A 17,276-nucleotide genomic window follows, 5' to 3' on the forward strand; every position below is an offset into this window, starting at 1 on the left:
CCTAGAAGTAAATTCGGTTAACTCTGTGTCTTTGATTTTTAGTCTTTCAGTTTACATTTGTGGCTGCATGTGTTAGGTTTGGTGCATTCCACTTCAACCTGCATTTTTATTCATTCTAATCGTTACTTCACTATTAGTTTTCTAATATGCAAATATTACTTTGCTGTATTTATATGCATATGGTTCTCTGTAATTAAGAGTAATTAAGAATGATCAATTATTAGAAGACCCGAAAACTTTATACTATTGTTTTAATGTGCACAGAAAAAAACAAGGGATGGTACATGAAAATATGAAAGCGTTATTTGTGCCTCCATCATCCCATTCTGGACATCTGGCAGCTCAGCCCTTAGAGGTTTAGTAGGTTATATGCCTGCACACATAACCCTGCCACTGCAATCACAACTAATCCTCTTCAAATCGCTTCACAATCCCATAAACATTATTGTAAAGATGCATTGAGGGGCTAAAGACGGCAGGTCGACTTATGAACCAAAATCGAGCAGCACGTGGTTCTTCACCATAAGTAATGTCTGGAGGTTTTTGGAAATGGCTGCTGTTATCAGACATTTTTGGTTTATTTTGTATCTTAATACCCATCTGCCTGAGTCCCATTTTTCCTTTGTTTTGTTTTTTTTGTTTGTTCACCAGCTGTTAAGATTTGTGATGCAGCTGTCAAGGCTTATGCTTCATGATTATGTAAAAGTTGCAATCCAATAAAAATGTATTTGTCACTGCTAATAAAACAGAGGTGCCAGTCTTTAGTATCCCATTTTTCATTGATTTAACTTTGAAGCGTTCTAACTAAAACGATAAGGTTTTTACAAATATATTTTACTATAACTGAACTGTTATGCATCCGGTTTATCAGTTATGAACTTAGCAAAACTATTAACTATGACACAATAATTTGAATGAAGCTGAAAAATATAAATAGTGTAAAGTTGATTTCTTCACATAGTTCTTCTGTTTTGATCAAACTGCACAAGAGTTCCTAAAACAAGATGATGTGTTTGTAGTCTTCATTTGTTGCACGTTGCACCAACTTATGACTTACTTGCAGTGTTGGGCAAGTTACTTTGAATAAGTGATTAATTATAGTTACTAGTTACTTCTTCAAAAATGTAACTGAGTTACAAGACTCTAAAAGTAATTAATTACTTGAAAAGTAACTATTGCGTTACTTGGCCATTTTTTGCTACTTTTGATTTTACCTCTCCATTTCGCCTTTAAAAACTATTTACTGCCTTGTTTGGCATCATTCTTTTCAGCACAATCTCATGTGTCTGAATTTACAGTTATGTTTTCATTCTGACATATTGTATTAACACAATTGATCTAAAATCAGACAAAAAACATAAAATCCGAGTAGAGAAAAATAAATTTTTTACTGTAACAACCACAAACATGTTTATTGAATCATATTTCATAACTTTAAATGCAAATATAAATTGTCAATTTTAAAATCATATGCACAAGTTTTGCAAACAACAAAGTTATTTGCAGCCATTTACCTTTTTTAAAATAACCATTTCAAACTATTTACATTACAATCAGCTGTTCCGCATTAAAGTAGATGCCACACAAATTATTTGTGCCACTCCCAAAAAATAATTTCTGTCCACTATAAAGGAGAACATCACAGCCTGATACCTGAAACATGCGCATATATTGTTTATCATGACTCTTGTTTTACGCGGCCTATCAACACAATTTAAAAACTGGTATATATCACCTTGTTGCTTTGTCATCTTGAAGTGGTCATGTGATTGGCTTACCACGACTACTTTACTCTTCCTCAGTGAAACAGCAGCACTCATGCGATTGTTTTGCCGCCTAGCTCCAGGTGTTTTGCCAAAAAGTGATCGACTGCCAGAAAGTGATTGCCATCCGCGGGTGCGCGCGCAGCTGCCTCAAGCTGTAGGGCCCAGATCACTTACAGCTACTTCAGTGCAACTGATATAAGATGCGGTAAACCGAAGACAGGTTCAACCGTCTGAATGTTGAAAAATAGTAACGCGACCACGCCGCATTTTCTTGTTAGTAATGGTAACGGCGTTGTAACGATAGGAATAGTAATTAGTTAGATTACTCGTTACTGAAAAAAGTAACGCCGTTACTTGTAGCGTCGTTATTCTGTGTTTGTATTTTAGACTTGTCTTTTAAAAATAATTTTAAAAAACCAAACTCTTTTGATTCAACATTGTATTACCATCATTTGACTTACATTGGAGTAGTATACCGCTTTGCTACAGTACATAATTTACATATTGGAAGTTTTGTGGATGTTAATCAAATGTCAGATGTATTCATTAAAAACAATAAGTTTGAAATAATTTATTTAAATAATTTAAAATTCTATTTACACTGTGCTTTTAAACTGTGTTTTAGGTACATAAACACTGGAAAGGGTTAATTTTAGGTCTTTGGTAGGTGAGACCCCTCAGGGGCCTAAGATTTACCTATGTGTCAGTTTTAGTTACGTATTATAGTACGATGTTTATTCTTAAGCTAGTGCAAATTAAATTTATGTAATTGAGCTAATCTTTGTTTTTGTGTGTGTGTGTCTGTGTGTTTCTGTGCGCTGTGCAGTGAAGAAAGCCAAACTCCAGGGACCACCAGGTAAGAACTTTCTTTATTCACAAACTTTATTCCCATTCTCAGGCCATTTTACCTTACATTTTACTAATGTTCATTGTTCACAGCTGGTGAGAGATTTGTATGCTGTGAAACTTGTGGGATTTTTGATTATGTTTATTGGTGTTTGTTTGTTTGTTTGTTTGTTTGTTTGTTTGTTTGTTTGTTTGTAAAAACAAGAATGTCTGAACTCTCATCCATGTTGAACTGTAAATTAACTCAGTTATCCAGTTACCCAATGAGGATGTCCAGAATTCTACACATTTTGATCAAACCACCACTACTTCTGTGAGGTTGCTTTGTGTAGACTTTGTTAAAAATATGCCATGTGTACTAATTGTCTTATATAGGTTAATCTCTTAAATTCTGGCAAGTCACTACAGGCGCTAGGGTTGATTTTGTGTTACGCAATCCTGGGTCTTTTAGTGTCATGCCATGCAGGTGGACATAGATCAGTGTCCAAATCCCCAGACTCTCCAACTAGGCAAATCCCTCTGGTGTTCAGGCTCTTGTCTACCTTTACGCCCTGTGACATCTCTGGCAAGAGCAGAGAGGAGCACTAATATAAAGTCAACTTAGCTTTGAGTTTGCCATTGATATTTTACTCATTTGATGCCAAAATAACTTCTGTAAAGTTTTTTCTAACCCTTTTTGTAAAATTTCTGATCCCTTACAAAATGTGAATTCAAAAAGAAGTATTTTGTAAATCATTAACGTCCTAAAGTTAATAAAAAATGTAAAAAATTAATGGAGGGGTAGCATAAGAGTGGAAAAGTTGTTAATACTATATACCTGTGATACATCTCACAACTAGTTATGTTCATAAGCAACACATAATGGATGTGAATGGGTATCAGAAAAGCATTTCGAAAAAGGCTAAACCTTTTAGAAACAGAGAAAACTGGAAAAGTGTTCATTATTCTGCACAGGACAATAGTTCGGGGATTTAAGAATGACTCACTGTGACATTAAAATAACTTGGGATTTCATCATCAGTACATAATATCATTGAAAGATTCTAGGAAACAATACAGTATTAGTTTTTGGCTTTGTGTACAAGCCCAAAAATCATTACCGAGTGGCCATAATCTTCTGGTCCTCAGACACTGCTACAATTTATAAAAAGAAGTGATTATCTAGAGGAAGTAACTACATGGACTCGGGACCACTTCAGAAAACTTCTGTCAATTAATGCTATGGTGCATTCACAAATGTAGTTTAAAAACCATCAACAAGGAAGTAAAATATACAAATCAGATCCCAAAACACTCTGTCCCAGTACTGGTTTAAGATCCACTGAAAACTGTCATGTGGGTTGACCAGTCCAAGATTGAAATTCTTCCTTGAAATCTTGGACACTGTGCTTTCCAGGCTATTGATAATGGGGGACATCAGTGCACAGCTGAAAAGCTAGCATTTGCCTTTCAGACAGTGTCTTCACTTTCTAATGCTGTGAGTTCAGTTTTTCTAGCCAGCATCAAGTGACTGAAGTTGATGCTTTTTTAAGTTTTTTGTTGTATTGTCAGTTTTCAAAGGGCTTCGTAGCATTGAAACTTTAAAGGGATTGTAAGACTTTGCTTGGCTGTCTATGACCTCCTCCCTCTTCCGGGTCATACGACATGTGACACCTGTCTCAGAGCAAACATTAGGTGAATTTCACTTTAGCCAGGCATCTCTCTGAAACAAAATGTAAACACTAGTCACTTTTGTTGTTGGTGGGGTTTTTTTAGAGGGCAAGGATGGAAACGAAGGCCTGCGAGAGAGTTCTTAGCTAAGAAACAAAAATAACCAAATAATAAGTTTAGCATTTTCATGTGTTTAAAGATGTCCCTTGTAATGTGTTATGGTGTTAAAGATTTTGTCAAAAAAGTGTATCAAGAGTAGCTTTTAAAAAATGTCATCAAAGTAAAATTTCCAACTAATCTAAATGAGCTGTTTTCCTTACGACTTATGAAGTGATATCAGCTCAATAAACTGATGTGTGAGCTTATGAGTAAAGGTGTTTTAGAAAACAGACTTTGAAAATATACAAATAATGAACTAATGTATTTTATTTTATTTTTTTCAGCAAATTTGGTTAAACATAGCCAATGCTGTTTTGCTGTCCTACTTTTTTGGCACCGTAAAGTGTGGCCATGATCCAATGAGCATGAAATATTTTGATATGCTGCAAATGCAATGGTTTGTGCTTCAAAACTGCATACCATGATGTGTTGAGCTGCAAATTGTAAGATCAGATTTCTGCATTTTTTTTTATGATTATTGCACCATTTTACTTTGCATTTTTGTGTGAATAGCAATAAGGGATAGATTCTGAAAGAACATATTACTTACCAGTTTTCTTACCTCATGATAATTGTACTTGCATAGGGTGACATGTGACTTATTGGAAGAGGCCTCAAAGTTTACATAAGGCTGGCCTGGGATTGATGTTTGTATTGTGTCTACACCACACCTGTGCTTGGATGGCTTTTAGGCCTTATTTTGGCACATATACACAAAGAGTTTTGAGAGAATACTGTAAAACAGAAGGTGACGTTGTTTGAACTAGTTAGCAGTCTATCTGTCTATCCACTGATTTGCAGATAATAGCTGTGTGCTGCTAGATGTGTGCTTGCAGAGTCTCTGGTTGGAATAAAATGGGGAATATATCATTTTAATCACAAGCTTCTCTTTTAACTAAGTAAAAAATAGACTTCCAGGTAATATAATTGCTTGAGAACACTATTTTTGCAAAACTAACTTACACATGAAGATATTCAAGCAATGGTAGGAAAGTCCTCTGATAAATGTATGTTTTGTGTTGCATGCAATATTGATAAGTGGCCTGATGTTGAAATGCCAGTCTTCCAGCTGCCTGCATTTTCCTGACTAATTTATTACTATGAAAACTCATCACTAATCAATAATGAATGAAGACGTTTGACTGAGGGTTTACGGTGATTCTCAGAACATCACATGATCATTCGATTTTTTGCTGCTTAAGAGCACATTGACTGGTGTGCCTTCACTGTTTTAGTGTGTGTGTGTGTGTGTGTGTGTGTGTGTGTGTGTGTGTGTGTGTGTGTGTGTGTGCGCACACATAAGCATGTTTAAATTTGCACCAACATGGTCAACAGATCATGTTTCTTTACATGTAAGCAACAGTTTGGGTTAGGCAACTTGACTCAATCAACACTGCACTTTCTTTCTGCAATGGGCCTACAGAATGCATAATCTTATGCATTAATCTTATTAAAAATTTCATTATTTTACAGTATCTGGAAATTCTCATTAAATGTGCACACTGATGGTTAAAACTGGTGTAAAGATTCTTGAGGCAGACACTGATTTTAAGATTTTAAAATCAGTGATTTTAAGAAGATTTTTAGAATTGGATAAATATAACTGTCTCATAAACACATTGAAAAACAAGCAAACTTGATATGAAACTGTCTTAAGCAGTATATTTGGCTAGTGACTAATGTGTCTTTTCTTTACTGCACTTCCCATGTCTTAATAGCCTGTAAGTATATATAAGACATATATTTGCAATAATTTAAAGATGATTTATCCAACTATTGTGCTGAGATTACTGTAGAGATATCCATAATTTCTTTTTAAATAATTGCATATTGACTGAAATGTTGGTTTTCATTAGATCTTTGTGATCCTCATACTACACAGTAACCATATAAAACATATCTCTCATGTAGGGTAAGGCACTGATGTGCAGGTGGATACCTTGCTTCTGAATACAATAAAGATCTCTAATGGAGTTAGCAAGAAAAAAAAGGGCAAAAAAACACTTTTCAGCATACTGGATTTTGAAATCTGTGTGGAGTTAAATCTATATTTACCAAGTTGCTTGTCATAACAAGTTACAAAGAAAGACACTGTAGACATAAAATGTGACCACTTAGGAAACGTACCTTCGGTTTTATCTTGAGCATTTGTGTTTGCTAAACTCATATAGCAGTTATAGCCCAGTTATTGCCTAGCAGATTTGACCGGTGACAAATAAGTTTCTTTTCTTTATTGCACTTCCCATTACTTACGTACGTACTTATGCTTACATGCACTATCATATATTTGCACTAAGCTAATTATTACATGTGTATGATGTGTTTTATAATAGTGGTATTTTGACTGAAATTTCAGTTTTCATTTAATGTTTGTTGTCCTCAAACTATACAATACAAACATAAGACTAGTCTGTTATATTGGTGAGACATTGCTATGCAGGTGGATACTTTTTTTCCCTCTTTTTTCCCTCCAGTCAGTTATTACTTCTTCCTCCTCAACGGTGTCAGCCGTATCAAGGAAAACGCCTGGTGTAAAGGTCCGGCAACCACTAAGTGGCTCTTATCTAATCCATACATCCTCTTGCCTTATCTCGTCTCTGCTATTCATGGGAGCTGGCCCAAGTGTGGCACAAGGCATGGAATATCTAATTAGGGAAAAGCTTCAGCATCCCCGAGGCAACTTTAATACTGTGTGTGTTCTGTTGCTACTGTTTTCACAGGACACTAATTAGGTCTGTGTCCTGTCAGTCCTGGTTCGCGGTCTCAGTGTCACTTCAGGGATTCTGCGCTTTCAGTGCACTGTTTCAGTGTGCAGTCTTAAGTATCTATTTATGTTCTGTGTCAGTTGTATGAATCCACCTGTGTCAACTGCTGGCAGTCCTATTATGCCAAGGAGTTGATTTTACTTATCTGGCTGCTATGTTAAATGCTAGTGTAGGGTAAATGTTTCAGTTTGTTGCTGGAGGAACCAGGGTAATCTTTGTTTAGTGTGGTCATGTGACTGGTCTATACAGGAACAGCTGATCTCTTGCTTTTGTTTCCCATAGACCAAAGAGGGTGATTTGTGTGTGTTTGTACTGCCTGCTTGCACTGTTGGCTGTCCATATCAGGGAGCCACCATTCAGAAAATCAGAAACTCAGAACCATAAACGTGCTGTCAGTTTATGGAAAACATAGTCATATTAATATAGTTGTATATTTTTTTGCTAAAAACTTCAAGATGATATCCATCCAGCCGTATGTTGTTAAATTTTAATATAATTTTCTGCTTGATAGTCTTGTCATTTTGTTGGCGTGAGCATTTATACCTTGCTACTTGTGCTACTCTAATTGACGTGAGGAAGCATTGTTTATACGAAGGTGTCCTTTTAATATCTTGAATCAGATGATTGTGAGCTATTCCCTGAGTAGTATTCCATGACATATGATAAAGTATATTTTATTTATCAGTCAGAAACAGACATCCTTTTTCCTTTCCCTTTCAGTCCTCCTCCCACTCAGCTTTTGTGTCCATGTGGGGGGATTGAGTTGTAGCGAGGACCACCAGTTGTGCAGGACTGGTAACTACATGAGGAAAAATGAGCACATCAACAGGCACGTGTTGATGCCCCCAACCCCACAGTAGGAAATGAAAAGCTGGTAGTTTTAGCACGGGTTGCCTAATCCCTCATCCATCCACCCTCCCCTTCAGCACTGACCGCTGAAGCATACAGTTGTTGAGAATCGGCTGTCCAGCACTACTGGCGGAAGGAAGTTGACTGAGATAACTGGGTGTGAAAGTTGTATACACGCACACAGACATTTGAGTCAATGTTTCAGTGGTTTTCACAGGCAGTAGACTCCTAGCAGGGCTCAATTTTTGTGTATAGGTCACACAGTCAACAGTTGCGTCAAATGTTAAAAATGCAACTAAACCAACTATATTCTATGTATTGATGATATTAGGGCTGACAGAGACCTTTTCTGTAATAGTAACAGGTCAGTAGTGACTTCAGCTTTATTACATCATGAGCAGGCATGCTTCCTTTACAACGTGTATTTTTTAGAGGACAAGGGTATTTTAAAAAACAGCTGCACTTTATAGTGGACTAGAGACGTACCATGTATTTGTACATCCTGTAGTACTATGTGCTGTGAGGGTTTGGCTCTCATTGGAGATTAACAGGGTTGATTTGGTGGCCTGGCCTGGGTTTGGCTTGATATAGTCGGGGGAGGAGACTTATCTGCTTTTACTCTCACTGATAGTCCTGATGTCTTTTTTTTTCCTCCTACAGAAAACAGAGGTAGACCTGGCATGGTAGTTCAAACATCACCTCTGTTGTTCTATCCAATAGTAGACTGTCCAGAGTCTTACTATGCTATGTGTCTTCATTACTGCTTAATGAATCCCATATATTCCTGTTAACTCATGCGTAACGCTCGCTCTCCTCCATATGCTTTCAATGCATTGCTGCCTCCTCATTATAATTAAATCGTAATCTGCCTTTTCCTCTGTTTCAGATAAGTTCAACACCTATGTGACGCTGAAAGTGCAAAATGTTAAAAGCACAACTATCACTGTGCGTGGGGACCAGCCCTGCTGGGAGCAAGATTTCATGTTGTAAGTCAATCTGAAATACAGAAGCAAATACAGAAACACACCATTTATCATGGGGAACAAAATCAAACATTAATACATAAAAAACCACACACTCTGCAACTCTGTGATAGAAACAACACATCCACAATTTTATCTCTCCAAGCTACTCATCCGAATGCTTAAACGCTACAGTTTTTCATCTACTCCATTCAGTTTAAGACAATATATCGTAAAACAGCTGTTGGTCATTTCCTCCTTATAATTTATTGATTTAATTTCCCCATTTTCTTTTCCCAGTGAAATGTATGTATGGTGACACAAAAGGCAACACTTTGTTGCATGCGCACCATTGTTTGTCTTTTGTGAACTCCCTCTTTTGGGACAGTGTTTGTTTTTCCAGGTCCCCTTCCTCCAACTGTCCATTCATGCTTTGTCACTAGGTGTAATTCCAGGTTATTCATCAGGCTTTCCAGCAAATTCTGAGCACCATCTGTTACAGCGACCCAGCTTAAATTTAAGCAGAAAATGGGAACTTTACAATTTCAAACTTTGTATCTTAGTACCTACCATGCAATTATTTTTTTTTAGGATTTTTATGTTACATTTGAAATATATTGTCTAAAAACATCATCTGAACAAAACAAATGAGTAAGTAGTGGTTGTCTCAGTTTTGGAAATTAATAACTGCAATTGTTTATTCAGTTGCACCTTCTCTTAATTTAACAAGTCATAAATTTTTTTTTACATTTTCTTATGTTTTGTTTTTTGTTTTTGTTTTTTTGGCCTTTTAGCACCTGACTATCAGATTTGTTAAGGTCAGTAACATTACTCCATATAGGCTATGGGCCTGCATGCGCCAAGACAATAGCCCATGAAATATAAAATGACACCATCACTAGTCTAAACTTTGATAAAAGGCAGATTAGATGTGTTTTTGTGTTGTTTATGCCAAATTCTGACCCTGCAGCATTTTTCCAATTTTCCACTGTACAGTTTCGCTGAGTCTGTGCAAATTTGAGCTTCAGTTTCCTGTTATCAGCTGACAAAAGTGGCATCAAAAGTGGTCTTCTACTGCTGTAGGTCATCTGTTCCTAGGTTCAGTGTTTGGCCTTTTTTAACCTTCCCATCAACTCAGCGCAGCCCATTATCCTCTGACCTCCGGCATCAAAAAAGCATTTTCACCAAGAGAACAGCCACTCACTGGATATCTTCTCTTATTTTTTTGGACCATTCTCTGTAAGCTCTAGAGATTGTTATGCAAGAAAATCTCAGTAGATCAGCAGTTTGTGGACAGTAAAAATCACACCACGTTCAGTGTCACTTTTTATAATGCAATATTTATTTGCTTTTAGAACAAAGGGAAACTGTCTTATACAGCACACCACAAACATACAATATATTTGGTTTCCCGAGAACATTACCCCAAACCCTAAGTCCCTTTGTGACTGACTGATTAGAAGTTTACTTTAATGAGCAGTCAAGGAACTGTACCTAATAAGTAGCCGGTGAATGTGTATTCATATAAGGAAAAACAGTCCTGTACGAATTTAAATTGAATTAGGTTGGACTACATGGTTGTAAATCAGTCTACACAAAGTGGTTGGAAAGTGATTTAAAGAAATAAACGATGATGCTTGTATTTGTATTTGAAAATAGATTGCAATTTATCAGCAATTTTGGCTTTACCACTTTATTTTGCATGTTTAAAAAAGACATGGATAATGCAAAACGTTAAAATAAAAGGTGGCACAACTGGAAAGATAATCTAAACAGCAACATGAACAACAATAAATCTCCCGGTTAAAAATAGCCCCAGTTAAATACCTTGCTATATGTATTTATTCTCTTTTTCAATGAGCAAATGATTTAGGAGGCCTTTATCTCTGCACCTGAGCTCTCTGGACCCCACCACCCTCACCCCCACCCTTGCTCTTTTTTTAATTATCTTTTCTCTGAGCTTGTTTTTGTTTGGTCCGTCAGTAGTTGTAAAGTGGCACAGATGAGAATATGCAAATGCCCTTGGTGTGTGGCTGCTTTTAAAATTCATGTGCCATTTTAATACTGTCATCAAGCTGTTTTTGAGCCCTTTGAATAGCATGTTGAATGACAAAACAAGGCTGGAAATGATTATGACAGCTAATACAGGACAAAATGAGGAAGTAGCTTTTGTAGCTAAAGCAATAGTAGCTCCTGATAGCAATCCTTTAGAAATTTCTGGTTTAATTTTTGCTTTTGTTTTTTTCCATTTTAAAAATTTCTTATAACGAAGTTACATTACAACACAGTTATTGTTTCATTCTTTTATTCAGTGACATTTTATCATCATCATCATTTGTTACTTGAATTTGCACAGTGAGATCAACCGGCTGGACCTCGGCCTCATTGTTGAGGTGTGGAACAAAGGTCTCATCTGGGACACCATGGTGGGGACTGCATGGATTCCATTAAAAAGTATCCGACAATCAGAGGAGGTCAGAACTTACACCCACACAAAAGTCAAGTACAAGTGAATTTTAGTCCAAACGTTTGAGGTGGAAAAAAGCCACTTGAAATCCATCCATTAGAAGTAACAAGATACAGCATTTAACTTCATCAATCAATAGATGTTAAATTAGTAAAATTAACAAAAGACAAAACAAAAGTTTGTACCTTTACATAAATATTGCTCAGTCTTTCTGCATTTTTCCCTAGAAAGAGATATGTAAGTAATTCCAGTTGGCACATCAAAGATGTGAAATGATGATCTCATAAAAGGGACGCTTTGAATTTTTAGTCGTACTAAAAATTCAAATGCTACAATAAGTAAATGCAGACACCTGTGTGTTGGCTATATTCTGTTCATAAATACTGGATTCCTAAACCTAAGGTAAAGTAATATAGAAATTTCAAGTATAAAGGCAGTTTCAAATAAAATAAACATTTGAAAATGATGAATATGTTAAATATGTTACACAATGATTACAGTTACAGGATGATTGGAAATCAAAAAGTTAAAAATATATTTTTTTACATACAAAAAAGTAGTTTATACAAAAATGTTTCTTGTTTGACCCACATAATACTAAGAAAATGAACTTTGAATTTTTCACTAGATTGAACATACTTCATTATAAATGCTGCTTGGCTTCACTATTTGAGCTACAAATAGTAAAAACGCAGGCAATAAAACTGCCTTAAATACATATTAAAAGAATGAGTGGCATAGCATAAACTGAAGAATACATGCAAAGGCATTGTCTGTGTAAATAAATGAATGTGTTTAATTTCATTTCAGGAGGGCTCAGGTGAATGGCTTTTCCTGGATGCAGAGGTCCTGATGAAAGCTGATGAGATATATGGCACGAAGAATCCGACGCCTCATCGAGTCCTGTTGGATACTCGTTTCGAACTGCCTTTTGGTGAGATTAAAGCTGAAACCATTTTAGCTGCACAATAGACTTCCAGAGTCTAAGACATACAGTTGTTCAGTTGATTGAACCACACTTGTAAATACCGTTAAAGCTCTTATGTAAGATGTTTTGTAATAGATACATTAGTGATTCTGGTTGCCTTAAGGTGAATCAAACCTTGATCTGGAGAGTTACTCAAAGGTCACAAATGTTTCCTGCTGAAATGTCAGGAACCAAAAAAAAAAGTGTCGAGCCTGGAGCAGTGTGTAACATCATAGCCTGGTATCCACTGGTCTTGTGCAGACATACGGTACCTAGTAGTAATTTCTTTTGAACAGAAAATCTAATGGCTAAACAGTTGAGTCCACAATTGTTGAACGAAGATTCATAATTTTTGCATAGTTTTGCACCACTACAGTGGATTTTAAATCAAATAATCATTGAATTTAAGACTTTCAACATTAACTCAATGATATTTACAAAAAAAAAAAAATGAACTGTTTAGGAATCACATTAATTTTTAAATAAAGTCCCCTATTTTCAGAACAACCTGGTTTACACAAGATAAATATAAGGTCACATCATAACATTCTCCCTTTGTGCGGAGCCAAGCAGGATTTTATGGCTAGAAGCAGTCCAGATATTTGTCTTAGATATTTGCCTGACGGTGTAACATCCCGTATCTGGTGCCTTTGAGAATGAGACGCCTGTGTCTGTCCTGCATAAGCTGAGGTCACTAATTCAACAATAGCAGACCTTCCTTTATTAATTTAGGTTCCGTAAATATAATTTTGTCTTTGCCAGGTTGTCCTGTTGTGGTCAACAGGATTTAGGAACCATTAGAAATATCCAAAAGCATTTCTAACATGAGAAAGAGGAATATATGACTCTGAGTTTGGGTCCATTTGCCACTTAATCAGTGTTTTCTAGAATGATGCATGTCAGAATATGAATACAGATTTCATTAAAGGTGCATTTATTTATTTGGCTACATAGGGGCAGAAAATCTGGTAGAGTGGTAGATCACAGACTGTGTGTAAAAAGATAGACAGCCACTATAATTCCAGCTACTGATTTCTGGACTAGCCAGAGGTTGACAAGAGTGTTAAGTTCTTAGAATCGGTTGATGCTGATAATGTTGGAATTTCCCTTACCTTTATTTGCTCTCAAAGGTACCAACACAACAAGGTCCACATCAGTTTACACACATACTGGATTAAAAATCAGTGGCACCAGGTCTTATGTCTTAAGAAATGTAGAAAATTTGGTTCGAATCACTGTCAGTATGTTTAAAAAACCGATTTCCCGATTCAAATCGATTTTAGTTTGAATAATCTTGCTGTTTTGCTTCCACCACAATAAGATCACACTTCCTGCACAGCTCTTTCTCTCTCTCTCTCTCAGTGTACTTCAAGAACAGTTTCCCATGTCAAATCTGTGTTTTAGATCTCTGCATTATTCGTTTGCTTAGTACGCACCAGTCTACCGTTGTGTTCAGCACTGTCGCCATCACTGCTTTTCTTTTTCTTTTCTTTTTTTCCAAAAATGACCTCTGACAAGAAAGCCTCATTTCTGCTGTTCAATATCAAAGAAATTTAAACCTTTACAAATTATGCCAAATTGCAAAACGCTTAGCTGTGTCTCTAATAAAAACCTTTGTAACTTCGCTCTGCTTCACCTCAGCAGCATCAGGTCATGTTCATATGTTGATTTATGGTTTTCTTCAGTTTTTGATCTACTGTAGAATATTTTTAAGGTGGTTATCTGCTATAAAAAGCCAGGCCAGGAAAATCTCCTTCACGTTTTTCTGCATTTTATCCTCAGTTACTTTGACACAAAGGAATCTCCTGTGATGATTAAACCTCTAATGAAGTCTCACAAGTTTCAGCTTTGTTTTTATACATAGATGTAAATTATGGATATGTACTGATAATTGATCAGAATTATAATACTTCCAATTGTCTGAGTCAAAATCGAATCGAATTGGGACTTTGTGAATCGTAACTTAATCGATTATAAAAATCAAAATCGATACCCCGCCCTAGTCAGTATGTCCAGGGGATATCAGGAAAGAGCTGGAACAGTGAGTGTCTGCAGCCATCTATAAAACATGGTGGAGGATCTGTAATTTTTGAAGCTACATCTCAGGCAGTGATATTGGAGATCTGTTGTAAAGTGATGAAATTTTACATTCAGAAAAGGGTGATCAGATATTGATTCACTGTATAATAACATCTGGAAAGAATCTAATTGGTAGTGGCTTTGTTTTATAGCATTAAAATGATCCCAAACACACTGGCAGGGCAGTTAAAGCATAGCTGGGTAAAAAAAAAAAAAAAAAGAACACTATAGAATGCTAGTCAGGGATCAACATTATTGAAGAGGTATGGGATCAAAGAACTGTCCAAAAAGCTACCATCATCCAAAGAAGAGCTTTAGATGTCCTTCAGGATGTCTGGGGAACAATTCCTGAACGCTACTTAAAGAAAGTACAAGAAAGATTGCCTAAGAAAGTCCAGGCTGTGTAAAAGGATAAAGGTAGTCAAGACAATATTGACTTTTAAGCTCATTACATTTAGAAACTGTTTCTGTCTTGTATACTGTATTTCATTTATGTTTCCACATATTTCAATAAATGGTTGCACCTTTATATAATTTTTCTCAGCAAAATGAGGAAATGAGGTTTGACTCAAGACTACAATACTGTAGATGAAATATGAACTGTAGTTCAGCTTGGTGTTTGCGGTCATCTATAAATAAAGACTAAATATCCTGACATTTGGTGCTTGCTAGGAATCAAAAACAGCTGAATTTACCTGATATTGGCAAGTTTTTCAATATTAAAGTTTGATTCACATTTAAAAGTATTAGTTAATTAGTTATTGTATGGTGAAGTGTCCTTTGTGCTCCCACCACCTTTTTGTACTTGACCACTACACTGTTTTAGTACTACACTGCATGTAATGCTTAAGCCTTGTGATCAAAAGGCGTCAGAGTTGAAGCAGAGTGTCCACTGTGTGGGAGAGAGCCTCTTCCTCTGTATTAAGAGGAGCCCTTTTAAGGTTGCAGGAGCCCATCATGACTCTGCGCTTCCAAAGCCATTCATTAAAGCCGTGGGTTTGTGGTGTCTTTGAAGCCCTAGCCTTTGTGTTGTGTGTGGCCTTTAATGTGCATCTGTCTACAGTGCAGTGCAGATCCCCCTTTCAAGTACGACTAGTCTACCAGACATCATATCAAACAGTAAATGTAGAGTAATTATTTTGTATTTTTCACTTAAAAGTTATCTTTTGATTTTTTGTGTATTTGAAATTTAATGTTGTATTATAATTTTTCAGGAAACCTGTAACTTGCCACACTGTACACTTGACATTTATTTTGTATGTTTCTGCTAACTTACTATTTTCTTCATTTCCAAACAGCTCATAAAAAATTGAACAGACATAAAATGTATTATGACAGCATACTGGGAAATGAAGCTTGAAGTTTATAGTTGCTGCATGCATATTTTTGTACCAGATATCCCGGATGATGAGGCACAGTATTGGACTGGCAAACTGGAGCGCATCAACAGAATGGGAATCCATGATGAGGTAAAATACAGTTTTTACCAGAAAGTTTTAATATAAAATGAAGTTTATTATTCCAGTCAATAAAGAATGCTATTATATGCACATTTTACACTCTCTGTCCTCTCTAGTACTCTCTTCAGGAAGATGTTCAGAGTCACCCATTGCCATTTGCGGCTTCCCAGTGCTGTGAGTACCTGAATGTGTTGTACTTTTAACCTCTAGATGGAGCCAGTTTTCTATCTTTCTGGATCTCAGACTCATTCGTTTTGTTACTTCTATTTTATTCTTTTTCTTTTAAATCTCTTGTGACAATTTATGTGTTTGTTTGCCACTTACGGGGCTCCCTCATTGTCCAATTATTACAACACAGGAGCACTTAAGTCTTCTTTGTTTACACAATCCCCGACTCCTCTGACTTGCCTCTCACTTGTTACATCTGCACTTTTACCAGGCAACTATTTCGGATGGGCTGATTCACTGAGTATGTAACACACTTTGATGAAATTCTCCCCCTTGGCCAATCCTCATTCCCCTTCTGCATGTCATAAAGCCCCATGTGCCCCTTGTAACACGTAAACCATAAGGTTCCCATTCAATTAATTCACATTACTTAATTTTTTTTCTTTCCTCGCTGCATTCATTGATTACCTTTTGACATTTTCTCCCATTGCTGTTTTCTTGTTTTCTACAATATGCCCTGTTCTGATGTTAGAATGTTTTTTTACAACACATATATCATTTATTATTATATTGTGTACATTCCAGAAAAGATCCAGAAAAGTAATCTTCTGATACATAACAAACATTGCTAGAAGTCTGACTAACAATGGAAGCCCCTATTACGTGTTTAATGTAGGGAATTGCAGTTCCTTCACAGAGATGACAGGTGGCAGTCTTTGCTAAATATTTATGAATCACTTCTTATGGCTTTATCACTTGAAACGACAAACCCCAGCCTAGCTATCTCCCTAGCCAATACTTGCCTTATGGTTAGCTTTTAGAAGACGTTGCCTTTGAACTGGTAAGGTCAGTTTCAAGAAGTGGTGTATTTTGGTGCTTTCCTATATGAAGTTATACAAATTATTATGAAGCTGTGTGGGGTGAACACCTACAAACTGTCTTCTTCTCGGTAATTCAACACAAGGTTGCCCCTTTGTAAAATGATTATTTTATGTTTTTGTGTATAAATATAGAGGCTTAACTGGGCTAACAAGAAATAAAGTTCACAATCTTTACTTTTCTTATAGAAAATTATTCTGTAGATGAATCTATGGGATCATACAGCTAGAGAGGTGAAGAACAGCTCTTTGCCTTACAT

At 36.2% G+C, this 17,276-nt stretch overlaps 1 protein-coding gene across 1 annotated transcript in view; it reads left to right on the forward strand.

Annotated features, from left to right (window-relative positions):
* LOC146705578 (uncharacterized) overlaps positions 1-17,276 on the forward strand; it is a 64,860-nt gene that overhangs the window by 6,260 nt on the left and 41,324 nt on the right. Inside the window, exons 2-8 of the mRNA XM_085463302.1 lie at positions 2,593-2,622; positions 8,922-9,021; positions 11,354-11,471; positions 12,275-12,398; positions 15,906-15,979; positions 16,087-16,144; positions 16,410-16,439. Of these exons, the coding sequence (XP_085319428.1) occupies positions 2,593-2,622; positions 8,922-9,021; positions 11,354-11,471; positions 12,275-12,398; positions 15,906-15,979; positions 16,087-16,144; positions 16,410-16,439 (534 nt within the window). The remainder of the gene's footprint in view (positions 1-2,592; positions 2,623-8,921; positions 9,022-11,353; positions 11,472-12,274; positions 12,399-15,905; positions 15,980-16,086; positions 16,145-16,409; positions 16,440-17,276) is intronic.

This window comes from Copadichromis virginalis, linkage group LG7, assembly GCF_057382275.1.
Source record: "Copadichromis virginalis isolate Kocher_CV1m ecotype Utaka linkage group LG7, C_Virginalis_male_GT1.1, whole genome shotgun sequence".
Taxonomy (NCBI): Eukaryota; Metazoa; Chordata; class Actinopteri; order Cichliformes; family Cichlidae; genus Copadichromis; species Copadichromis virginalis.